The sequence below is a fragment of the Abrus precatorius genome, unplaced genomic scaffold (genome assembly GCF_003935025.1).
Source record: "Abrus precatorius isolate BTA unplaced genomic scaffold, Abrus_2018 Scaffold6, whole genome shotgun sequence".
Taxonomy (NCBI): domain Eukaryota; kingdom Viridiplantae; phylum Streptophyta; class Magnoliopsida; order Fabales; family Fabaceae; genus Abrus; species Abrus precatorius.
Genome location: NW_020874406.1, coordinates 21,847,401 through 21,865,004, shown reverse-complemented (window position 1 = coordinate 21,865,004; position 17,604 = coordinate 21,847,401). Strand labels below are relative to the sequence as shown.

Below are 17,604 nucleotides of genomic sequence, written 5' to 3'. Positions count from 1 at the left end.
GGGCAATGTGAAAAAGTGATGGATAGTTCTCTCCTTAATGTTCAACTACTTCAATGGCTTTTTAGAAGCTTTAAAAACACGATTTCTAGTCATAAGCTATCAGAACGGGTTACGTTGGAGTTTGCTTTACAATGTCCCAATGTATTTATCTACCTAATTAAATGCTTGATTTCAGCATGACAAATCGGAGCAACAAACAACATTTTAGAGGAATCGCTCAAATGAGAAAAAAGTATACATATCAAGGATTGACCTATTGATCGAAGCTCACAAGTGAATTATGCCTCTTAATTGAGGAAGCGGATTTGTATATCATAAAATGTCTTCACATCAATCCCCCACAACCTGCTTTGACAGATCAATTTAAAATATTTATTAAGATATAAAAAAATCAATTTAAAATCCAACAAAAATAAAATTAACATGAATGATTAGCCAGAGACATTTCTGACAGAATAATTATAAACATTAACGAGCAATGATTATTTCAGAAAAGAAAGCTCTTACCAGCAATCTATACCCACAGCATTGGCCCCCAGTTTATCTGCCTTTTGATCGTCTCCAATGTGTAAGGCTTTGCAAGCCTCTACATTTACCTGATCTAGGAAACGGAAAACATTGGACATGAAACTCAATCAACATAAGCAATATGGTTAACACGACAGTAAATGATGCCATATTTTTTTCCCTCATTCCATTTGAAAAATGTAGTATGCTACATTCTTATGGAAATGATATTGTCTAACAATTTGTTTACAACTAAATGAGATGAAAAATTATTAGTCATATCCAAAGACAGTTAGTTAATTTATGTCTGTCCATTTATTGTACTACTGTTTCTTACAAGATCCACCTAATGGGAAAAGCATGGTGTTTGTTGTTTGTTACTCTAGAAGTGGGATACAGTACATTTTTCTTCCAGAAAAGAATCAAAAGATGAAGTTGGTTTTGCCATATACTATTTTAAAAGTGGTGTTCCAATTAACAACTCAAGAAAAATATGAAAAAACTTCCACCATTTCTCATTGTTCCACAAGAAAGCCAAGGGCTGATTACAAAGATGAAAGATAAAACGCATTGCAATTGTTCTTTAATTTATAACAAGAAATAGGTGGTGGTAATGCAAGAATCAATTTATGTTAAGCAGAAAATAGACTACATAACATTTTTGTAAATTACATTTGCAGGAGAGTAATTAATAACCATATATACCTAGAGCAGCTTGAAATATTCTTGGGTCTGGTTTTTCATATCCAACCTCTGATGATACAATGACAGCATCAAACCTGAGGTGCAAACCAGAAAAAATGTGTTAAAAATTAGTTATGAGATGTATTATGTATACATCAGATTTTGTGAGATTTTTCATATTATACACCTCAAAGATGCCAATAAAATGTTTTTAAAATGCAATACAATTGAGCATGTTGAAGGAATGAATGACACTCACAGATTTAAAACATTGAGATCCTTCAATAGCTTCCTTAAGCGGGAGTCAAAATTGGATACAACAGCCATTTTAACTGTCACTGCTTGTCGTTAGTAAGGACACTTCAAAGAATGTAGATAACTTACAGGGCTAAAAATTTTAGCAGTTTAGGATAAAAGAAATAATTAATTTATGTGACCTCCTGCGTCTTTGAGAAGAGTTATTGTTTCATAAGCTCCGTCTGGAAGATGCCATGCATCACCTTTTGCATAGTACTGACACAAACAACACCTAAAGTTCAGATGCAGTAAGGGCGCCTCACATCATTAATTAGAATACAAAATCTCAACTTTTAAAGCAGTCTCCAGGCAATTAATTTTTCCTCGGTAAGTGTAATAATATCTAGAAAAACAAGATTAAAATTCTGGAACCAACAAGAGAAAGACCAGAAACTACAATGTTAAAACCATAGATCATATATTCTGGTCGTGTTCCAAAGGAACTGATGAAAAGCAAAGAGAACTTGCAATTTTTGTTAAATCATTTTAACGGGTGTTTAGTTTTCAAAAGGATCAAAGCATTCTAAAGGCAAATTTGCTTTGGTTTATAGAATAGTTTTAAAAAGTGAAAATGAGGGAATGACAACTAGGACAGTCAGCTTCCAAGAAATGTTACCTCATAAACTTCCTCAAAATAATCTTCATCTCTACAACCAGTGGCTTCAGAAACTACAAGTCTCCAAAATGGCCTCCCATCTCCCTGTAGTGAATACAACTTAAAAAGTTTATATCACTGCCATAATAAACACCATTTGCTCTTTAAATGTCTTTCTGTATACAATTTACATATCATGTTGAAAGATATTAAATATGTGCTATGTTTTATGTTAAAAATTATGTATTAGATGAACAACCATTGGGACATCAATATCCTGAGATGGCTAAAATGACACAGAAAGTTGATCCATTATATCATTCCTGTAAACTTTACTCATACAACGTCTTCCTGTTTCTTTTTCCTCTATTTCCTTTAAAGCTATGATGCACAAATACTTCAAAATTGGCAATGTAAATGTATCATAGCCATTCTGAATATCAATACACATATTATACAATTGCATTTGTATCCAACCTTGACTGCCTCATCTACATACCTCTTTAATATACATTTTTTCTACAGACAATGAAGTGATTATGAAAATTTGAATAAAAAGCTTTTATTTAAATTTAATTATGAATATATTTTTAATAAGATTTTCAAGAGATTGAAGAGCAGTAATTACACAATGCCAAGGGCAAACCGATATAATAAGAATATCAACTATATTAAGAAAAACAAACAAATCAAGTTAAATATATTAATACAATATAATCAATTTATAAATATAATTATATTTTACTTAACATACAGAGTCTAACCTATATCCTAATTTTTTAAAAGATTATGATATTTACGTATCGTTGAATCCAATATTCGTACCCGCGCAAGACAAATCCAGAGACAAAAGGAAGATTATAAGTACAGCTCATACTTCATATTATTAAATACATTTTTGCTAAACACTATATTTGCGGAGTTATAATACCATAGCACAAATGCAGATGCACAATGACAAGACAATGATATGCAGAATAAAAGGGATAAATAATGAAAGGTAGAGAGCATTGCACAGACCTTGTAACGTAAGTTATGGGGCCAGGGTGCAGCAAATGCTCTCTTAAATCCTTGCTTTATCTCAACTGGATTCAAATTCAAACCTGAAGAGAGGCATGAAATGAAATGTTTATATATTTATAATTTGGGCTTTGGCCCGATAGCGAAAAGACGAAGAAATAACCGTATTTGGTTGCAATATCGGCGTAAGTGTGCTCAACTGGCTTGGCCAATTGCAAAAGAGTGCCTCCAGCATCCAATAGCAATGCATCGTATGCGTTCTTCTTCTTACCAGCTGTTGTGAGAGTGAAGGAGCAATATCATTATTCATTTGGATCAAATTCGAGATAAATTAGGATCGAAAAGGGAATCGCTAAATTTGAAACCTTCGTTGATGAGCGTTGAAGAGAGTCCAAATGAAGTGGGAATGAGAAGGTTCTTTGAATTGTGGGGTTTGGGTTTCAAAGCGTTGAAGAGAGCGTTGTTGGCGTGAGAGCATCTCATCGTCTCCTTGCCTCGTTCACCACCATACCACCCATATTTGTCCTACACGGTGTCTTTTTCTTTTTCTTCGTAAACAAAAGAATAATAATGTTAAAATTAATAATGAGAAATTAAAACGTTAATTAGAAGTTTAAAATCTAACTCAATTTTAAAAACGTTCAGAAAGATGTTTCAAAATTATATTATAAACTATGACAAATACATGAATGTGGTATGAAATGGGCAATTATTGTAATTTCATCCGTGTATACATTTTTTAAATGATTATTTAAGTTAAAGCTTCGACTCACATCACAGGTAATTCTCAATATTATAAGAATATTTTTTTTATGATATTTTGTTATAAAAATATTTATTTATGAACCAAAAATTAAAAAATATATATAATGATTTTTGAAAATTAGCTAATAAAAAGCTATTTTAAATAACATTTAATTGGGTAAAATTCAACACAAATATATTGTAGATTTTTTATTATTGACTTTTTAAATAATTTGCACTCACAAAATAACTTTAACTCTTTGTCACCACCTCATTCCATTTTCTCTGTTCTACTCCAAAAGCTTGGCTACATACTTACAACACTTTACCATCAAATAACATATATTTTCTTAAGATTGTGGTAAAAATTAACTTCCAATCATAAGAAAGTTATATTAGAAATAATTGGCCTCAATCGTGTTAAACATTATTTTTAAAAATACATTTGTAATGGGTAACAAATTTTTAATATAAACTTAAGTTCGTAAACTCATAATTGAAATTATTAGTAACCCAGTCATAATAAAAATAATAATATAAACTTTAAAAAATAAGAAAGAGCATAAGAGAAAAAAAGATGGAGCGAAAAAAAGAAGGTAGTAATAGGATTTCACTTGTTATAAATATTTATTAAGAAGAAATAGTGGATTGTTATAGTAAATAAACACTTATTGATTAAAAAAATTTCCAAAATATTATCTAAGCAAACTTTTAGTAAAATAATTTATAAAATAAAAAATTAATTACAGAAAAATGAACTCTCATAACATTTTTTAAATATATAAAAAATATATTATCTAACATTTCTTATAAACAAATCAAGACACCTCTTCGACCATGAGCTAACACTTTATAAACCATTTACCGCACTTCAAAGTTTACCCAATTTGTCATTATCACTCTGCGCATCAATTATCTATAATAATTACTATTATCACATTTACCATAAACCACTTTCAACAATGGTTTGTATTTGTTGAAATCTACCAACAAACACTCCTACTAACAACTTGCACGTGGTATACTGATAGACTTGTGTAATAAAATTCACAAAAGTTAATTTTGGTGAATAACGGTGGCATAAATAGATATTATAATGACACTGAGATACTTAGTTTTAGTAGGGTCTATTGATGTGAGTATAATTTTTTTAGAATGATGAGTAGTTTACAGCAAGTATCACTACACCACACAGTAGTGGTAGTAGTAACTTAAGACATTGGTTGCGAAAATTTACAATATAGTGCAGTGATTTGTTGATAGTGTTTATGTGACAGATGAAAGATGGTTTCTTGAGATGAAAATAACTTCAGATACTGATATAGTGATGGTGAGAGTAAGAAGATCAAGAGGATATGAAAAGAGGAAAAGTGAAGAATAAGGTATAAGAAGACGATAACAATAAGTGAAAAGTACTTAATTAAGAAAAATAATTGAGTTAACTTTCTTTTATTTTTTTTAAACACAAAAATAAAAATAAAACAAAAAATAAAAATAGTGATGTTCTAATTTAGCTTAAAAATTATATAAAAACAATGTAAAATTATCAAAGTTGAGTGGTAATCATCAAGAGAAAAAAAGGAAAAAGTGGAGCTTTAAAAGCGCATAGCACAAGGCGGTAAAAGCTGGAAAACAAAATTTTAGCAGCAGAGGGCGCCAAACAAAACCTTTCGCTGGAAACAGTGCGCGCCTTAACGTTCAAAAAATGAACCACAAAACGGCGCATTGGCAACCAGAATCAATCTATTTCTTTCTATTTCTCCATTCATTCAAAATGCAAACGTGAAATCACTTTTCCCTCAAAAATCATAACAATGGACATTTCCGAGTTAGCCAAGAAGCTCCAACTCTCCGATTCCAAACTCCTCATTCGTAAAGCCGCTGAACTCCGTCGCCTCTGTGACGTCCAATTCGATTCTTCGGTTATCGGAGTCGTAAGCCCTATTTTTCCCTCTTTTCACTTCCCTCTATTTTATTTCACTCCATTCACTGCCTTTATTCTTTGTTTCGCTAGGGCGAGGTTGCTAAATCTCTCATCTGCTTGGAAATTGCCGCAACTAGGCTCAACGTTCTCTTTGATCGATCTTCTGCGGTGAGGCTCAGCGGAATGTCCGAAAGGGCTTATATCAGATCCTACAATTCCCTCCATAACGGCCTTGGCGTCAAGTGATTTCCCTTCTATTTCAATTCCTTCAAATTTTCCTCTCTTTTGTTCTCTTTTTAATTGAAGTGTTTCTGTTTTCAGGATGAAGCTTGATGTTAGGGAATTAGCTATTCAGTTTGGTTGTGTTCGCATTATTCCTCTCGTTCGTGACGGTCTCAAGCTGTGAGTTACCCTCCACTTGTTTGATAAATCTTTTTTTAGAAATTTTATGTGTTGTTGAAATTTATTTTATCTTCTTTGTGGACAGTTATAAAGATCGATTTGTTTCGTCATTGCCTGCCTCTCGCCGTGCTAGTGCTGATTTCACTCGTCCTGTGTTCACTGCAGTTGCTTTTTATTTATGTGCTAAAAAACACAAGGTACCTTACCTATGATTATTTGAGGGGTTAAATATGATGTTCATGGAATGCCAAGTATTTGCATGAGTTGTAAATTATTAGATTGGATTGGATAGCTTTAATGAGAGTTGACATGAATTACTCCTTTGTTTTAATTGACATATTGTTCTTTTTCCGTATGCAGTTGAAGGTAGACAAGCTTAAGCTAATTGAACTTTGTGGTACATCTGAATCTGAATTTTCTAGTGTAAGTTTTATATACATATAATGGATGTTGAAGGCTTGATTTTTATTTTTACTTTTTTGTTACTAGTGTTTAATGATTTTGAACTAGTTGTGCATGGTTTGGTTTCTGCAGGTTTTTACTACCATGAAGGATTTATGTCATGACGTTTTTGGAGTTGCCAAGGAAAAGAAAGATCCTAAGGAAGTAAAATCAAATCGAGGTATATTACTTTTCCTTTTTGGTTGATCATGATGTATCAACTTCACAGCTTGTTTTGCTTTAAGTAGTCTATTTTGTTCAAATTTTTAATTTCTAAATTATAGACTAAACTTTTATTTCTCTCCCTCTTTGTGCAGACTTACTTGATGTTTTACCAAGTAAAAGAAAACTTGAAGAAGGTGGTTATTTGTCTGATGATGGTGCTGAGGTACTTGTCTCTTAACATATTACTAGCATATTTCAAGCTCATATCACAAATTAAATGAAGAAACTTATTGGCATAAGCTAAAATAGCTTATTTTGATAAGCTATGTGAAGAAACTTATTGAAATAAGCTGAAAATAGTTCATGGAGTCATCAGTTGTTTATATGTTCTTACAAACGAATCCTTTATCTTGGTTTTATCATAGCTTGATGCAACACATTCAGCATAACTCTTTGCAGATTATTTTGTAACCAAATGTTCTGTACTATAATGTTGGGTTTTAACAGTAAAAAGTTGGAATCTTTCTAAAATTAATTTGATTTGTTGGTTTCTCTTGCTTCAGTAGTGTAATGATAAACTATAATTTCCAAATTTTGATGCAAAGTCCTATTGTGGATAACTCTGTTGAATTAATTAATTAAGGTCCTTTTGCAATTTCAATCCAACATATATAGGAGGCTAGCTTTCATTTGATATGGGATAGTGGATATCAGGATAGTAGAGCTAAATTGCTCACTTAGGTATTAAAAAGCCACCACAGGTGTTTAAACTTTCACCTATCACATTCTTCCAGTTTACTCAGTATTTATGAGCATTTGTGTTGCGTTTTTTCATTGTAGCTGTCCTATCTATTTAGCAAAGGATCATTTTTAACTGATCCCACTAAGTTGTAACCTCAATTTGGAAAAAATAATTTTTTCATAATTATGAATTTAAATGAATGCACAAGAATGTACACTTGGATTCTTTCTGTTTGAAAATAAATTCACCAAAATCTAGTTTCCATCCTGTAATCTTTACAAAGTATTGATAGCATGGTTAAATGCAAAGATCACCATTGTCTGCCTTTTGATCACTTTATTATTCTATTTACTCTCATCATCGTGTTTTGATGTATATTTGTTTAATATTTTTCATGAATATTTGCTATAAAGTGTCTGTATAATTTTGACTATGGAATTTGACTAACATTTGTTTTGTATCCAGCTTTCAAGTTATAAAAAACGCAAGCAAACTGAAAAACGTGATTATGAGAAGTGGAAATCTTCTGTGCTTGCATCCAACAAAGAAAACAACACAGAAGGTATTGACTATTGAGACAGTTCTTGCATTTTCTTCTTATTCCCCAACTGAACTGAAGAGGTTGACTCTATTTGTTTTGTACTTTTCCTTTTATTTTCTGTAGCGCCTTGCAAGCGAACCAAACAGGCTCGCCTCAACTTTCTCAATGAATCTTCTGAGACTCAGAAGTTGGAAGCCATGTGAGATGGCATTGTTTCTCTTCATGATGATTTTGGTGGAAGTTCCTCAAAGTATAAGGAAAAAGACTAAGAAAGATGGCGTTAACTAATATTGTTACCCAGTAGAACTGCTCTGGTTGATTTAACTTACCACACCAGCGTTCTCAATTTTGTTTGAAGTGTTTTTGATGGAATTACCAAAGCATTGATTTATTGCCTGTACATGCTGTCATTCCTTTTTTTTTATCATTCATTGATATTTTAGATTCAAAACGGTTCACGCATAGTTACACTTTTATATACGCTAAGATGGTGTATATGTACATTTTTTTTTTTTGTGTGTATATTCAGCACCTTTTACTTCATATTACGTTTGGTTTTCAGTATTTTATTTCATTGTTTGAAATAACTATAGTTGGAGACATGCATGATAATATTGATAACATAGCTGGAAACGGGTTACTTACATAATTTGTCATACAAATGATTCTTAACAAAATAAAACTTAACCCATTATATTTTTTACACTTAGGTATTTGCTTAATTTTTTCTCACTTCATAAAATTTTGTTTTTTGCTTTTTGTTTAATGTCTTTGCTTCACTCATTGAATCCTTTATTTATACAAATAAAAAGCAATAAGGACTTCACAAATTTTTTCCTTTGTCTAAAGGAGATATTGTTAACTGTGCATAGGGTTGAAACTATTGTCATTATACAAGAAGAATGATATTTTGTGATGTACCATTCTTGTGATTCTATCTAAAATATTTTCTTTTAATTTTGAAGTTTTACTAAAAGATATTTTGTGATGCTATTCAAACAAATAATAATCATAAAGATTGTACCTTTGGTAGATGGAAAGATGAATTTTTATATCAAAATTTATAATTTTTGTTCACTTAAATGAGTTAGCCTATTGTTCCACACATTTGGTGAAGCATCATTCTTAATTATATTCAATCTATCTTTAATTAACTTGATTTGAATTTTTTATAATGTTAAATACATTATTTCTTTAACTATCATCAATATCTCTTTAAAAGCTATTTTTCATCATCAAAGTATTTATTATTTATCCTAACATTTTTTGCATTGTTGTTAATTATCTTTACTTTACCAAAGTATCTTGCTTTGTATGTAGTGAAAATTTTATTGTTCGAAGTAAAGTTATAAAATATTGTTTCAGTTAACTACTTATTAAATATATGAATTTGCAATATAACATTCTTCTTCTTTAATGGTAAACAACATTACTTTCTCACTAGTTACTTGAGTTTTGGTATTTTATTATTTTTTAATATTTGATTTTTCCTTTTTTTTTTAATGTTCTTCTAAGCTTTACAATTATTTTTTATGCATCATTTTTTATCATAATGATAATTATTAAACTTTCTTTGAGGTTGAAACTACGATTTATCTTTGAATTTATTAAGTTATCATTTACTTTTATATTTCTCTCTCTTTCTTGTGACAAAAATCTAAGAATAATTTTTTTATAAATAATTTTTTTTGTTTTTTTGTTCAACATACTATCTTTAACTTGAGAGATTAGGAACAGAGTTACTTAATAACACTACCAATGTTACCTATATTTTTGGCAAGTAACTCAAAAGCAATAATGCTTGTAATTCATCTTCAGAACTAGCTTCATGAAACTAGTTGATTTACAAAGTCTTGAAAGTCACTCAAGTGTTTATGTTTTGCTATTGATCTTCCTCTCTTATATTTTAAATTGACTAACTTTTCGATAAAAAAAAAGTTTTATTCTATGCGGGGTTTCTTTGATAAATTTTCTTAATATTCTTCCATAGAGTTTGGACATTTGTCTTTATGGTTACATGGTAGAATAATAAGATCCACCCACTCTCAAAATAAACCGATAGCCCTTCAATGAGTCTTCTTCCAATCTTCAATTGACACATTATTTGACTCTGCATTTCCTTTTTCTACAGGGTCATTCATAGTATAGAAAAAGTATATCCTTCATTTTTGTCTTTCAAATAGAATAGTTTGTAAAAATGAATTTGATCATAATATTTGTATTCTCCATTTAATTTACACTTTCAATTTTGAGCCTGAACTAAAGCTCTGATGTCACTTGTTTGATTCAACATCCAATAAGTGTAGTATGAGTGTAAATTAAAATTTTAAATAAGATAAATCAAAATAATTTTAGTATAATAAAATTAGATTTTACCGCCCAACAATGTTATACATAAAAATATTAACATTTAATGTAAAAAATCTTTTAATGGTGAAAAAAAAAGCACAAAACAAGTTTCAAAAAATATTTCACTATATCACGAAACAATTACAATATCATTCTTACTTTCTCTATGCATAAGATACAAACTATAATATTTTTTCAGTGAGACCTACTTTTACTGATATTCTACAAATTTTGAAGGACTAAAAGTTTATAAAAATAATACTCAATTTAATATATTTTTCCCACATACTTAAAATTTACTCACTTCACTTTAGAAGCTTTTATTTTCTTATTTTTATTTAACTTCTTTTCCTTCACCTACTCAATCTTCTGTTATAAAAAATAAAAATAATATTAACATGCAAACTATGTTATAAATTTTTACACCATATATATAAAACATGCACACCTTGCCTCCCCAAACGCTTTACATGATAAAAACGTCACAATTCATAACAAAAATCTTTCATACATAAGTTTAATATTGGGAGGTTAAAGTCAAAGCTCTTTTCCTTTAGCATAAAAGTCAAAATTGGAAGCGTCACCTAGACGGCTTGAACAGAGTCTGATGGATTTGACCCCCCCAATATCCTCAACTCAAAAACCAAGCAACTTTGGCCCTTTCAGTTTTTAAATTTCTAGATATGTTTTAGCTATTTCCTTCTATCTGTGGGCTTCTGTTTTAAATTTCAAGATCTTCTCTGTTTTATACCATGGGCGTCTGTTTTAAACTACTCAGTCATTTTCAAATTTCAAGATAAATGTAAAAGTACTTTTATTTTTTATCCGTTACTCTTTTTGGCTTCTATAAAAATAAATTATAAATACTAATTATTTTCTATTTATAATAATATTCAAAATAGTTTCCAATTTTTTATTTTATAGTTATACTTTATTATCTTACTGCAAAATAACCAATGAGTTAATTATATACATTTTATCAATCAGATTTTCTTAATAGGTCAACAATAATTATTATATACTTTATAATTCAATTTCTACTTTAAGATGTTACCATACGTGTATTTAATTGTACTTCAACTAGTATTACTTCTTACGAAAAATATGAAAAAAAAAGTGTCTGTTTAAAAATTTGTTGGCAAAATGCAGCACGATTAATGAGAAGAGATTAATATTCTGGTGTTTGCGGCGTGAATCCCGAGAAATGTTAGCGACAATAACTATTTTTTAGCATTCGTCAAAACAGAGGATAATGTGTCATAAAAATACTAATCATTTTCTATTTATAATAATAATTTTGTCTTTGTTGAAGAGAAAATAAAGAAAAAAATTAGAGAAAAAGTAAATTATAAAAGTAAAAATTCAAAGATTTCATATTATTTTTTCACTAAAGCAACAATAATAAATTATTAAAAGAGTAGTTAATCTTAATTTGGAAGTATGTTTTTGACGATCCGTTTCACTTGTCTCGCGAAATGTAATGTGTCGTTTCATAACTGACTGACTTTGTGTCAACTCAAACGGCCACACATTCAAAACAGGTTCCCCAGCTTGCCCGGTCAAACTCGGCGTCGTTTGCATAATCCCACGGATTCAATCCTCTGCAGACGCAACCACGTAAATCCCCTACATTCCAACCAATAAGAATCGTTTTTACGATACAAGACCACACCCACTTTGCCACACGTTCGATGGCACCACCAGAACGTCGAACACCGTGGCGCACACGATTGTCCGATATTTTCCTTTGTGCTACGAGTCATAAACCTGCGAACAATTTCAATATTCTCTCTCTTTCGTTTTCTTCGGAATCTTCCTTATGAGTGGAACCCTAACTCTGATTACGTACCTACCCATTATTTAATTGGTTCGTTATTTTATTTGGGGTTGCCGACTGAACCAATCAATAATTTGGGGTTGGAGGAATAAGAGAAGTGAGATGTTCAATTTTTCGGTTTTTTGTTAGGGTTTCTTATTTTGTCATCAATCCTCTTGTTTCTGGGTTTTTTGAAATTAATGCAAATTTTGGGTCTGGCTGGTCGTTGCTAAATCAAATCAACGGGAAAAAAAAATTGATTTTTTCCTTCTGGCGGGTGGGAAAATGGATTTGGGGGTTTCTGATGAGGTGTTAGGCACTTTTGTTCCAATAGTAGTTTACTGGATTTATTCTGGGATTTACGTTGTTCTGGGTTCGTTTGCTGAGAATTATCGGTTACACTCGAAGAAGGATGAGGATGAAAAGAATTTGGTGTCTAAGGGTGCTGTGGTTAAAGGTGTTCTCCTTCAACAGCTAGTTCAGGCTGTGGTTGCAACCCTCTTGTTTGCGGTAAGTTTTTTTGGTGACAATGTTTCTATTTTTCCTTTTTATGTGTGATTCTTCACTTGAACATGAAATGATTGAGTCAACGTTGCTTTGTAAAACCAGCTTTTTAATTGCTCAACAGGCTTCTGTTTTGGCTCCTTTATGTCTTTTGATGAAACGTTGACAGCTAACAAAGTGTTTTTGTTTTCTTATTCTTTCATTTGGTTATGTTATTGTATTACAAATAATCCTCAAAGAATTTGTGTGCTATTGCAGATTCTGATAAGGTTTTGTTACTATTTGGTATATATGAATATAGTACTCAATCTTCTATTAGGGGTTGGGGATTTAATGCTGTACGTGATTGAATTGTTTTTCGGCCTACATCTTTTATCATAGGCTGCTTCTAAGGGAGAAGTTGGTATCAGTAGATACTTCACTCGATTATTATGCTTATGCCCAACTTGGATAATTTTCTTAGTAAGTAAGTATAGTAGAAGAAACAGGAAGGCAAAATGAATTTAATTTATTCCAAAAGTTAAAATTATGTTATGCACCTCAGTTCTAGAGAACTTCGTTAAAAGGTTAAGTACATATATATATATATATTTATTTATTTATTTATTTATATTATTTGTCTTTAATTTTTTTATACAAGAAGAAATCCATTTAGACAGAAAAAATTACAAAGAGATGGGAGCATATGGAATCCACCTGATCATACGAACATATGTAAAACAACAATGAAAGGAGAAAAACATTGGAGCTACCCAATTATTTGGCATTTCTGTTAGGGAAAAGGACATGACTTTACACTAAATGACCAAATTCCAAATCGTAGATCAAATCTAATGATACAGCATTGAGAGCTCCTTAAAAATGAGTTTTGCATTCATAAATAGCAATAATTAATGTGAATAGGGAATTGATTTGCTACTCTAAATTGTTCTTTCTTTTTAAAATTTAGAAAAGAGTTGTGGACATTTACCAACATTGACTAACTATTCAAATATTTGAATCAATTTAAAGGTTTGCATTTACTAACAATGGGGTGTTTTCTGCCAAAATTTTATGTTAAATTTTTTTTGGAATTCAATTTGTTGATCTATTTGTGCTTTTTGTGTTTAATATGTTGAGTTATTGTAACATTATGATTGAATCTGGATAACAAAATTGTAATTGGGTCTTTTTTGTTATTGTGTAGGTGACCGGAAGTGATAGCCAAAATACCAACAATCAGAAAACTTCTCTACTTGTTTCAGCAAGACAATTTATTACTGCTATGCTGGTAATGGACGCATGGCAATACTTTATGCACAGATACATGCATCACAACAAGTTCCTATACAAACATATCCACTCTCTACATCACAGACTCGTTGTACCCTATGCATTTGGAGCTCTGTACAATCACCCTGTGGAGGGGCTTCTTAATGACACTGTAGGTGGGGCTCTATCTTTCCTAGTCTCGGGTATGAGTCCCCGAGCCTCCATCTTCTTCTTCTCCTTTGCCACCATTAAAACTGTGGATGATCACTGTGGGTTGCTACTTCCTGGGAACCTTTTCCACATATTCTTCAAAAACAACTCTGCTTACCACGATGTACACCATCAGCTCTATGGTAACAAGTACAACTTCTCGCAGCCATTCTTCATAATGTGGGATCGAATCTTGGGTACCTACATGCCATACTCATTGGAGGAGAGGCCAGGTGGTGGTTTCGAAACTAAACCTTGCAAAGTTTACAAGGATGATTAACCTTTTTGCCTGATGAGCATTCTTGATCGGTACTAGTAGTGCTTATCCTTGGTATGAGCAGCACTGCCTGAGTGTGATCATGCCTGTATATACATATGATGTGTCCTATTCTATATTTTTGTTTCCCTTATGTTCATACCAGATAGACTTAATAAAGGAAATTAAGGAGCTACCTTACTTATTACGGTTTGATTTTCAACTTGTATTGCTTGCTGTTATAGCCATACCTTGTAGCTTTGGTCTCATACACTTGTTTAACTTGCTTACTCATGCAATCTTTGATATCCTAATACGTAATTTCTTTTGCGAATTTTTTGTATCTGGTTTTATTTTCTACTATAAAGGTCAATTTATGGCCTTACTGGTACGGTTATGTAATGATTGTTGTATCTGTAAATGGACTTATATCTAATCCTGTACACTGTGGAGCCCTCAAGTATTTATGATTGAACGAGATAGTTGTATGTATCCACTAACCATTTGTATTCTAGTGATCTCATAATTGTCTCTGGGGATTGTGTGTATTCTGATGGGAAAAAATGCCAAAATTTCTGAGGCGTCTCCTTTCTCAAGTAATTGAGCTGTCTGATCCTATAGGCACTAGATCTGAACAAAAACATTGAATTGTGTTTTGTTTCTTTTTTTCCTTTTTTACCTAGATTTAAAAGGAGACACCCTTTTGAAAACTGCATTTAGAAGATTTTGTTCTCGTATTCATAGAAAACATGTTAGTGGAAAAAAAATTAGAGCTGTTGGAAGAGATCATATACTAAATTCAAAAAAATTTAAAAAGGGCATTCATTCGAGAGATTTTTTTTACGAGGATACCATCCTATATATATATATATATATATATACACACACACACACACCAAGTATTGATAAGTAATTACTAAGGTTATTGATATTATAACGCAAAGGGTACCGATTAACTTTTCTTTCCAAAACTGCAGTAATACACTAATACAGTAATATATAATGTTAATATAAACTTTTAAATATAAATTGAAGCACCTAAAAGTGATAATTTATTATTATAATTATCAGTTTTGTTAAGCTTAACCATAAGAGAGTTTAAATATCTATAAATAAAAAAATTTTATGAAAAAAAATATACAGTTATATTGAAGTTATAAAAATATAATAAATATTTTTTCTAATAAAATTTTATTATTATTAGCTGCTTATTCTCTATCATTAGAGTAGAGGTTAACAAAATCCTATAATTATTAGTATGTTTTTATCAAAATTTAAATGAAGAAAATTGTGATTGAATGAAAAGTTAAGTAAAATTTTTATATTTATCTTTTTATTATTATAATTATTAGTATCTTTTTAATTATAGAATAACTTTTCTACATTCATTATAACGAGATAAGAGTAAACTTGGGTTTTAAGTTTCATAAGCAAAGTTTAACTTAATCAAAATAGAATGGAGTCATGTGTACAAACTTGTATAGCTGGAATACACACTTTAAAAAGAAAGATATTCACATTATAAAAGAAAAAAGTCATTTGCATATTGCTATGTAAACAGACTTTGCGAAGCAGTGTGACTGTGTGAGCAGCATTTAAACATTTCGCTGCAGAAATTTAATTAAACATTTTTCAATTCTTTAATTATCTCATTAAATGTTAAATTTCTTTATTTCTCTTTTGAAAAAAGTAATCACTTACCATGAAGGAGTTGGATCCTGCCAAAGAAAGGATTTTGTACAAAGTTGAAGCTTATCTACAAAATTGAATATTCATGTATTGCTTTATAATACATCATTATAATAGAATGAAATAAAAGTGAAACGGAATGATAACTAAATTTATAAACAAGTTAATTTTATCCAGTTACTAAATTACAGTTTAAACAAGTTTAAGCAATGACAATTAATGTCATTTTAGTTGATTTGACTCCATTTTATCCCTTTTATCAATTTTTAGATGACTTCAGGACGGGCGAATCCAAAAACCTCACGAAGGACCCGAAAATAAACAAAAATAAATGTATAAGATTATATAAGTAATACAAGATTTCGTATGCTAAAAGGAAGTAGAGTAATAAAATAAATGCCTTTAATTTGCGTACATTATCAAAAGAAGAAATTTTCAAGCAAAGGAAGTAGAGTAATAAAAAAAGTCTTGCTAATAAGTATTTTTAGGACATTGCTTAAAAGATAAATAAATAAAAATTTATTAGAGATCATGCTAATGATGCACTAAAAATCACGTTAAAACTATTTTAAAATTCTTTAATCAATGCACTAATTAATATTTACCTTACAAAAAGGAAATGGACTATAACTCAAAGACTCATTATTTTATTATATAGTGAATAAATATCAAATGCATTGAATATCCAATAAAAATTCTCTCATTAACATTACTTATCAAATGTATAAAATACTCGAGTTACGTAGGACTTGTATAAATATATAAAAAAAAAGTTATAAATATACAAAAAATATATTAAAGTTTATTAATTTGTTATAAGTAATTCATTGTAGAAAATATTTTTAATATAATATATGTATTTTCAAAAACACAATATGATTCTTTAGCTTTTTTTTTTTTAGTAAGATTATGATAAAATTTAAATATGTTGAAGTAGATTATTAAATACTTTATTGGCCACTACTTTTAAAATATAATTTGCATATACCCGTCTAGTTTAATAATAAAACTTTTTAACTCTTTTTTTCGCTAATAACTTTTTAACTCTTTTGATGATATCACTTTTGATAATGAAATATATAACTACTTTTGCATGATAAAATACTAAATTATAGTAGTTACTTTGCCAAAATTGTTTGAGATTCTATATTATTTTGTTGTTGCTTTAATACGTAGACAATGTAACTATTAATCTTATCAACAATGTTTTTATAAAGGAATAGGTATTAAGTACTTTTCTTTTAAATATTTTTTAACTCTTATTAATTATTGAAAATTTGGATATTGTAAATGTTTTATTTTGGTCAAAATCATTCATTTACTTAAGCAGATATTATTTGGTTTAATATTTAAAAAATTCCACAAGTTATATAATATTTTTTTACAACTAAATTCATAAAATAAACGTTAATGAAAAATAATGTTTGCGTTAAATTGTTTAAATGTAAAAATATTAAAGTTATTGTA

The 17,604-nt window shown here is 30.0% G+C and overlaps 3 protein-coding genes across 5 annotated transcripts; 2 read left to right on the top strand and 1 right to left on the bottom strand.

The window, feature by feature from the left end:
* On the bottom strand, positions 1-3,781 carry LOC113869496 (haloacid dehalogenase-like hydrolase domain-containing protein 3). 2 transcript variants are annotated; one of them, XM_027505830.1, is made up of 9 exons: positions 3,469-3,781; positions 3,267-3,377; positions 3,104-3,186; positions 2,105-2,188; positions 1,629-1,704; positions 1,451-1,523; positions 1,213-1,286; positions 508-601; positions 1-345 (listed from the first exon to the last, which is right to left on the bottom strand). In XM_027505830.1, the coding sequence occupies exons 1-9, from the start codon at positions 3,584-3,586 to the stop codon at positions 288-290; spliced, it is 771 nt and encodes a 256-aa protein (XP_027361631.1). In that variant the 5' UTR covers positions 3,587-3,781; the 3' UTR covers positions 1-287. The 2 variants fall into 2 exon arrangements, with proteins under 2 accessions (XP_027361631.1, XP_027361630.1); XM_027505829.1 differs by having other exon boundaries at positions 88-348; positions 3,469-3,609.
* Positions 3,782-5,661: 1,880 nt separating this feature from the next.
* Positions 5,662-8,293, top strand: LOC113868944 (origin of replication complex subunit 6-like). Its single transcript, XM_027504961.1, has 9 exons — positions 5,662-5,781; positions 5,862-6,013; positions 6,093-6,173; positions 6,259-6,370; positions 6,534-6,596; positions 6,708-6,795; positions 6,932-7,002; positions 7,987-8,083; positions 8,186-8,293. Exons 1-9 carry the CDS (start codon positions 5,662-5,664, stop codon positions 8,263-8,265), a joined length of 864 nt encoding a protein of 287 aa, XP_027360762.1. The 3' UTR covers positions 8,266-8,293.
* A 3,831-nt stretch (positions 8,294-12,124) lies between these two features.
* LOC113868942 (sphinganine C4-monooxygenase 1) lies at positions 12,125-14,963 on the top strand. Of its 2 annotated transcripts, none has more exons than XM_027504960.1 (2): positions 12,125-12,779; positions 13,954-14,935. In XM_027504960.1, the coding sequence occupies exons 1-2, from the start codon at positions 12,513-12,515 to the stop codon at positions 14,470-14,472; spliced, it is 786 nt and encodes a 261-aa protein (XP_027360761.1). In that variant the 5' UTR covers positions 12,125-12,512; the 3' UTR covers positions 14,473-14,935. The 2 variants fall into 2 exon arrangements, with proteins under 2 accessions (XP_027360761.1, XP_027360760.1); XM_027504959.1 differs by having other exon boundaries at positions 12,139-12,737; positions 13,918-14,963.
* The last annotated feature ends 2,641 nt before the right edge of the window (positions 14,964-17,604 follow it).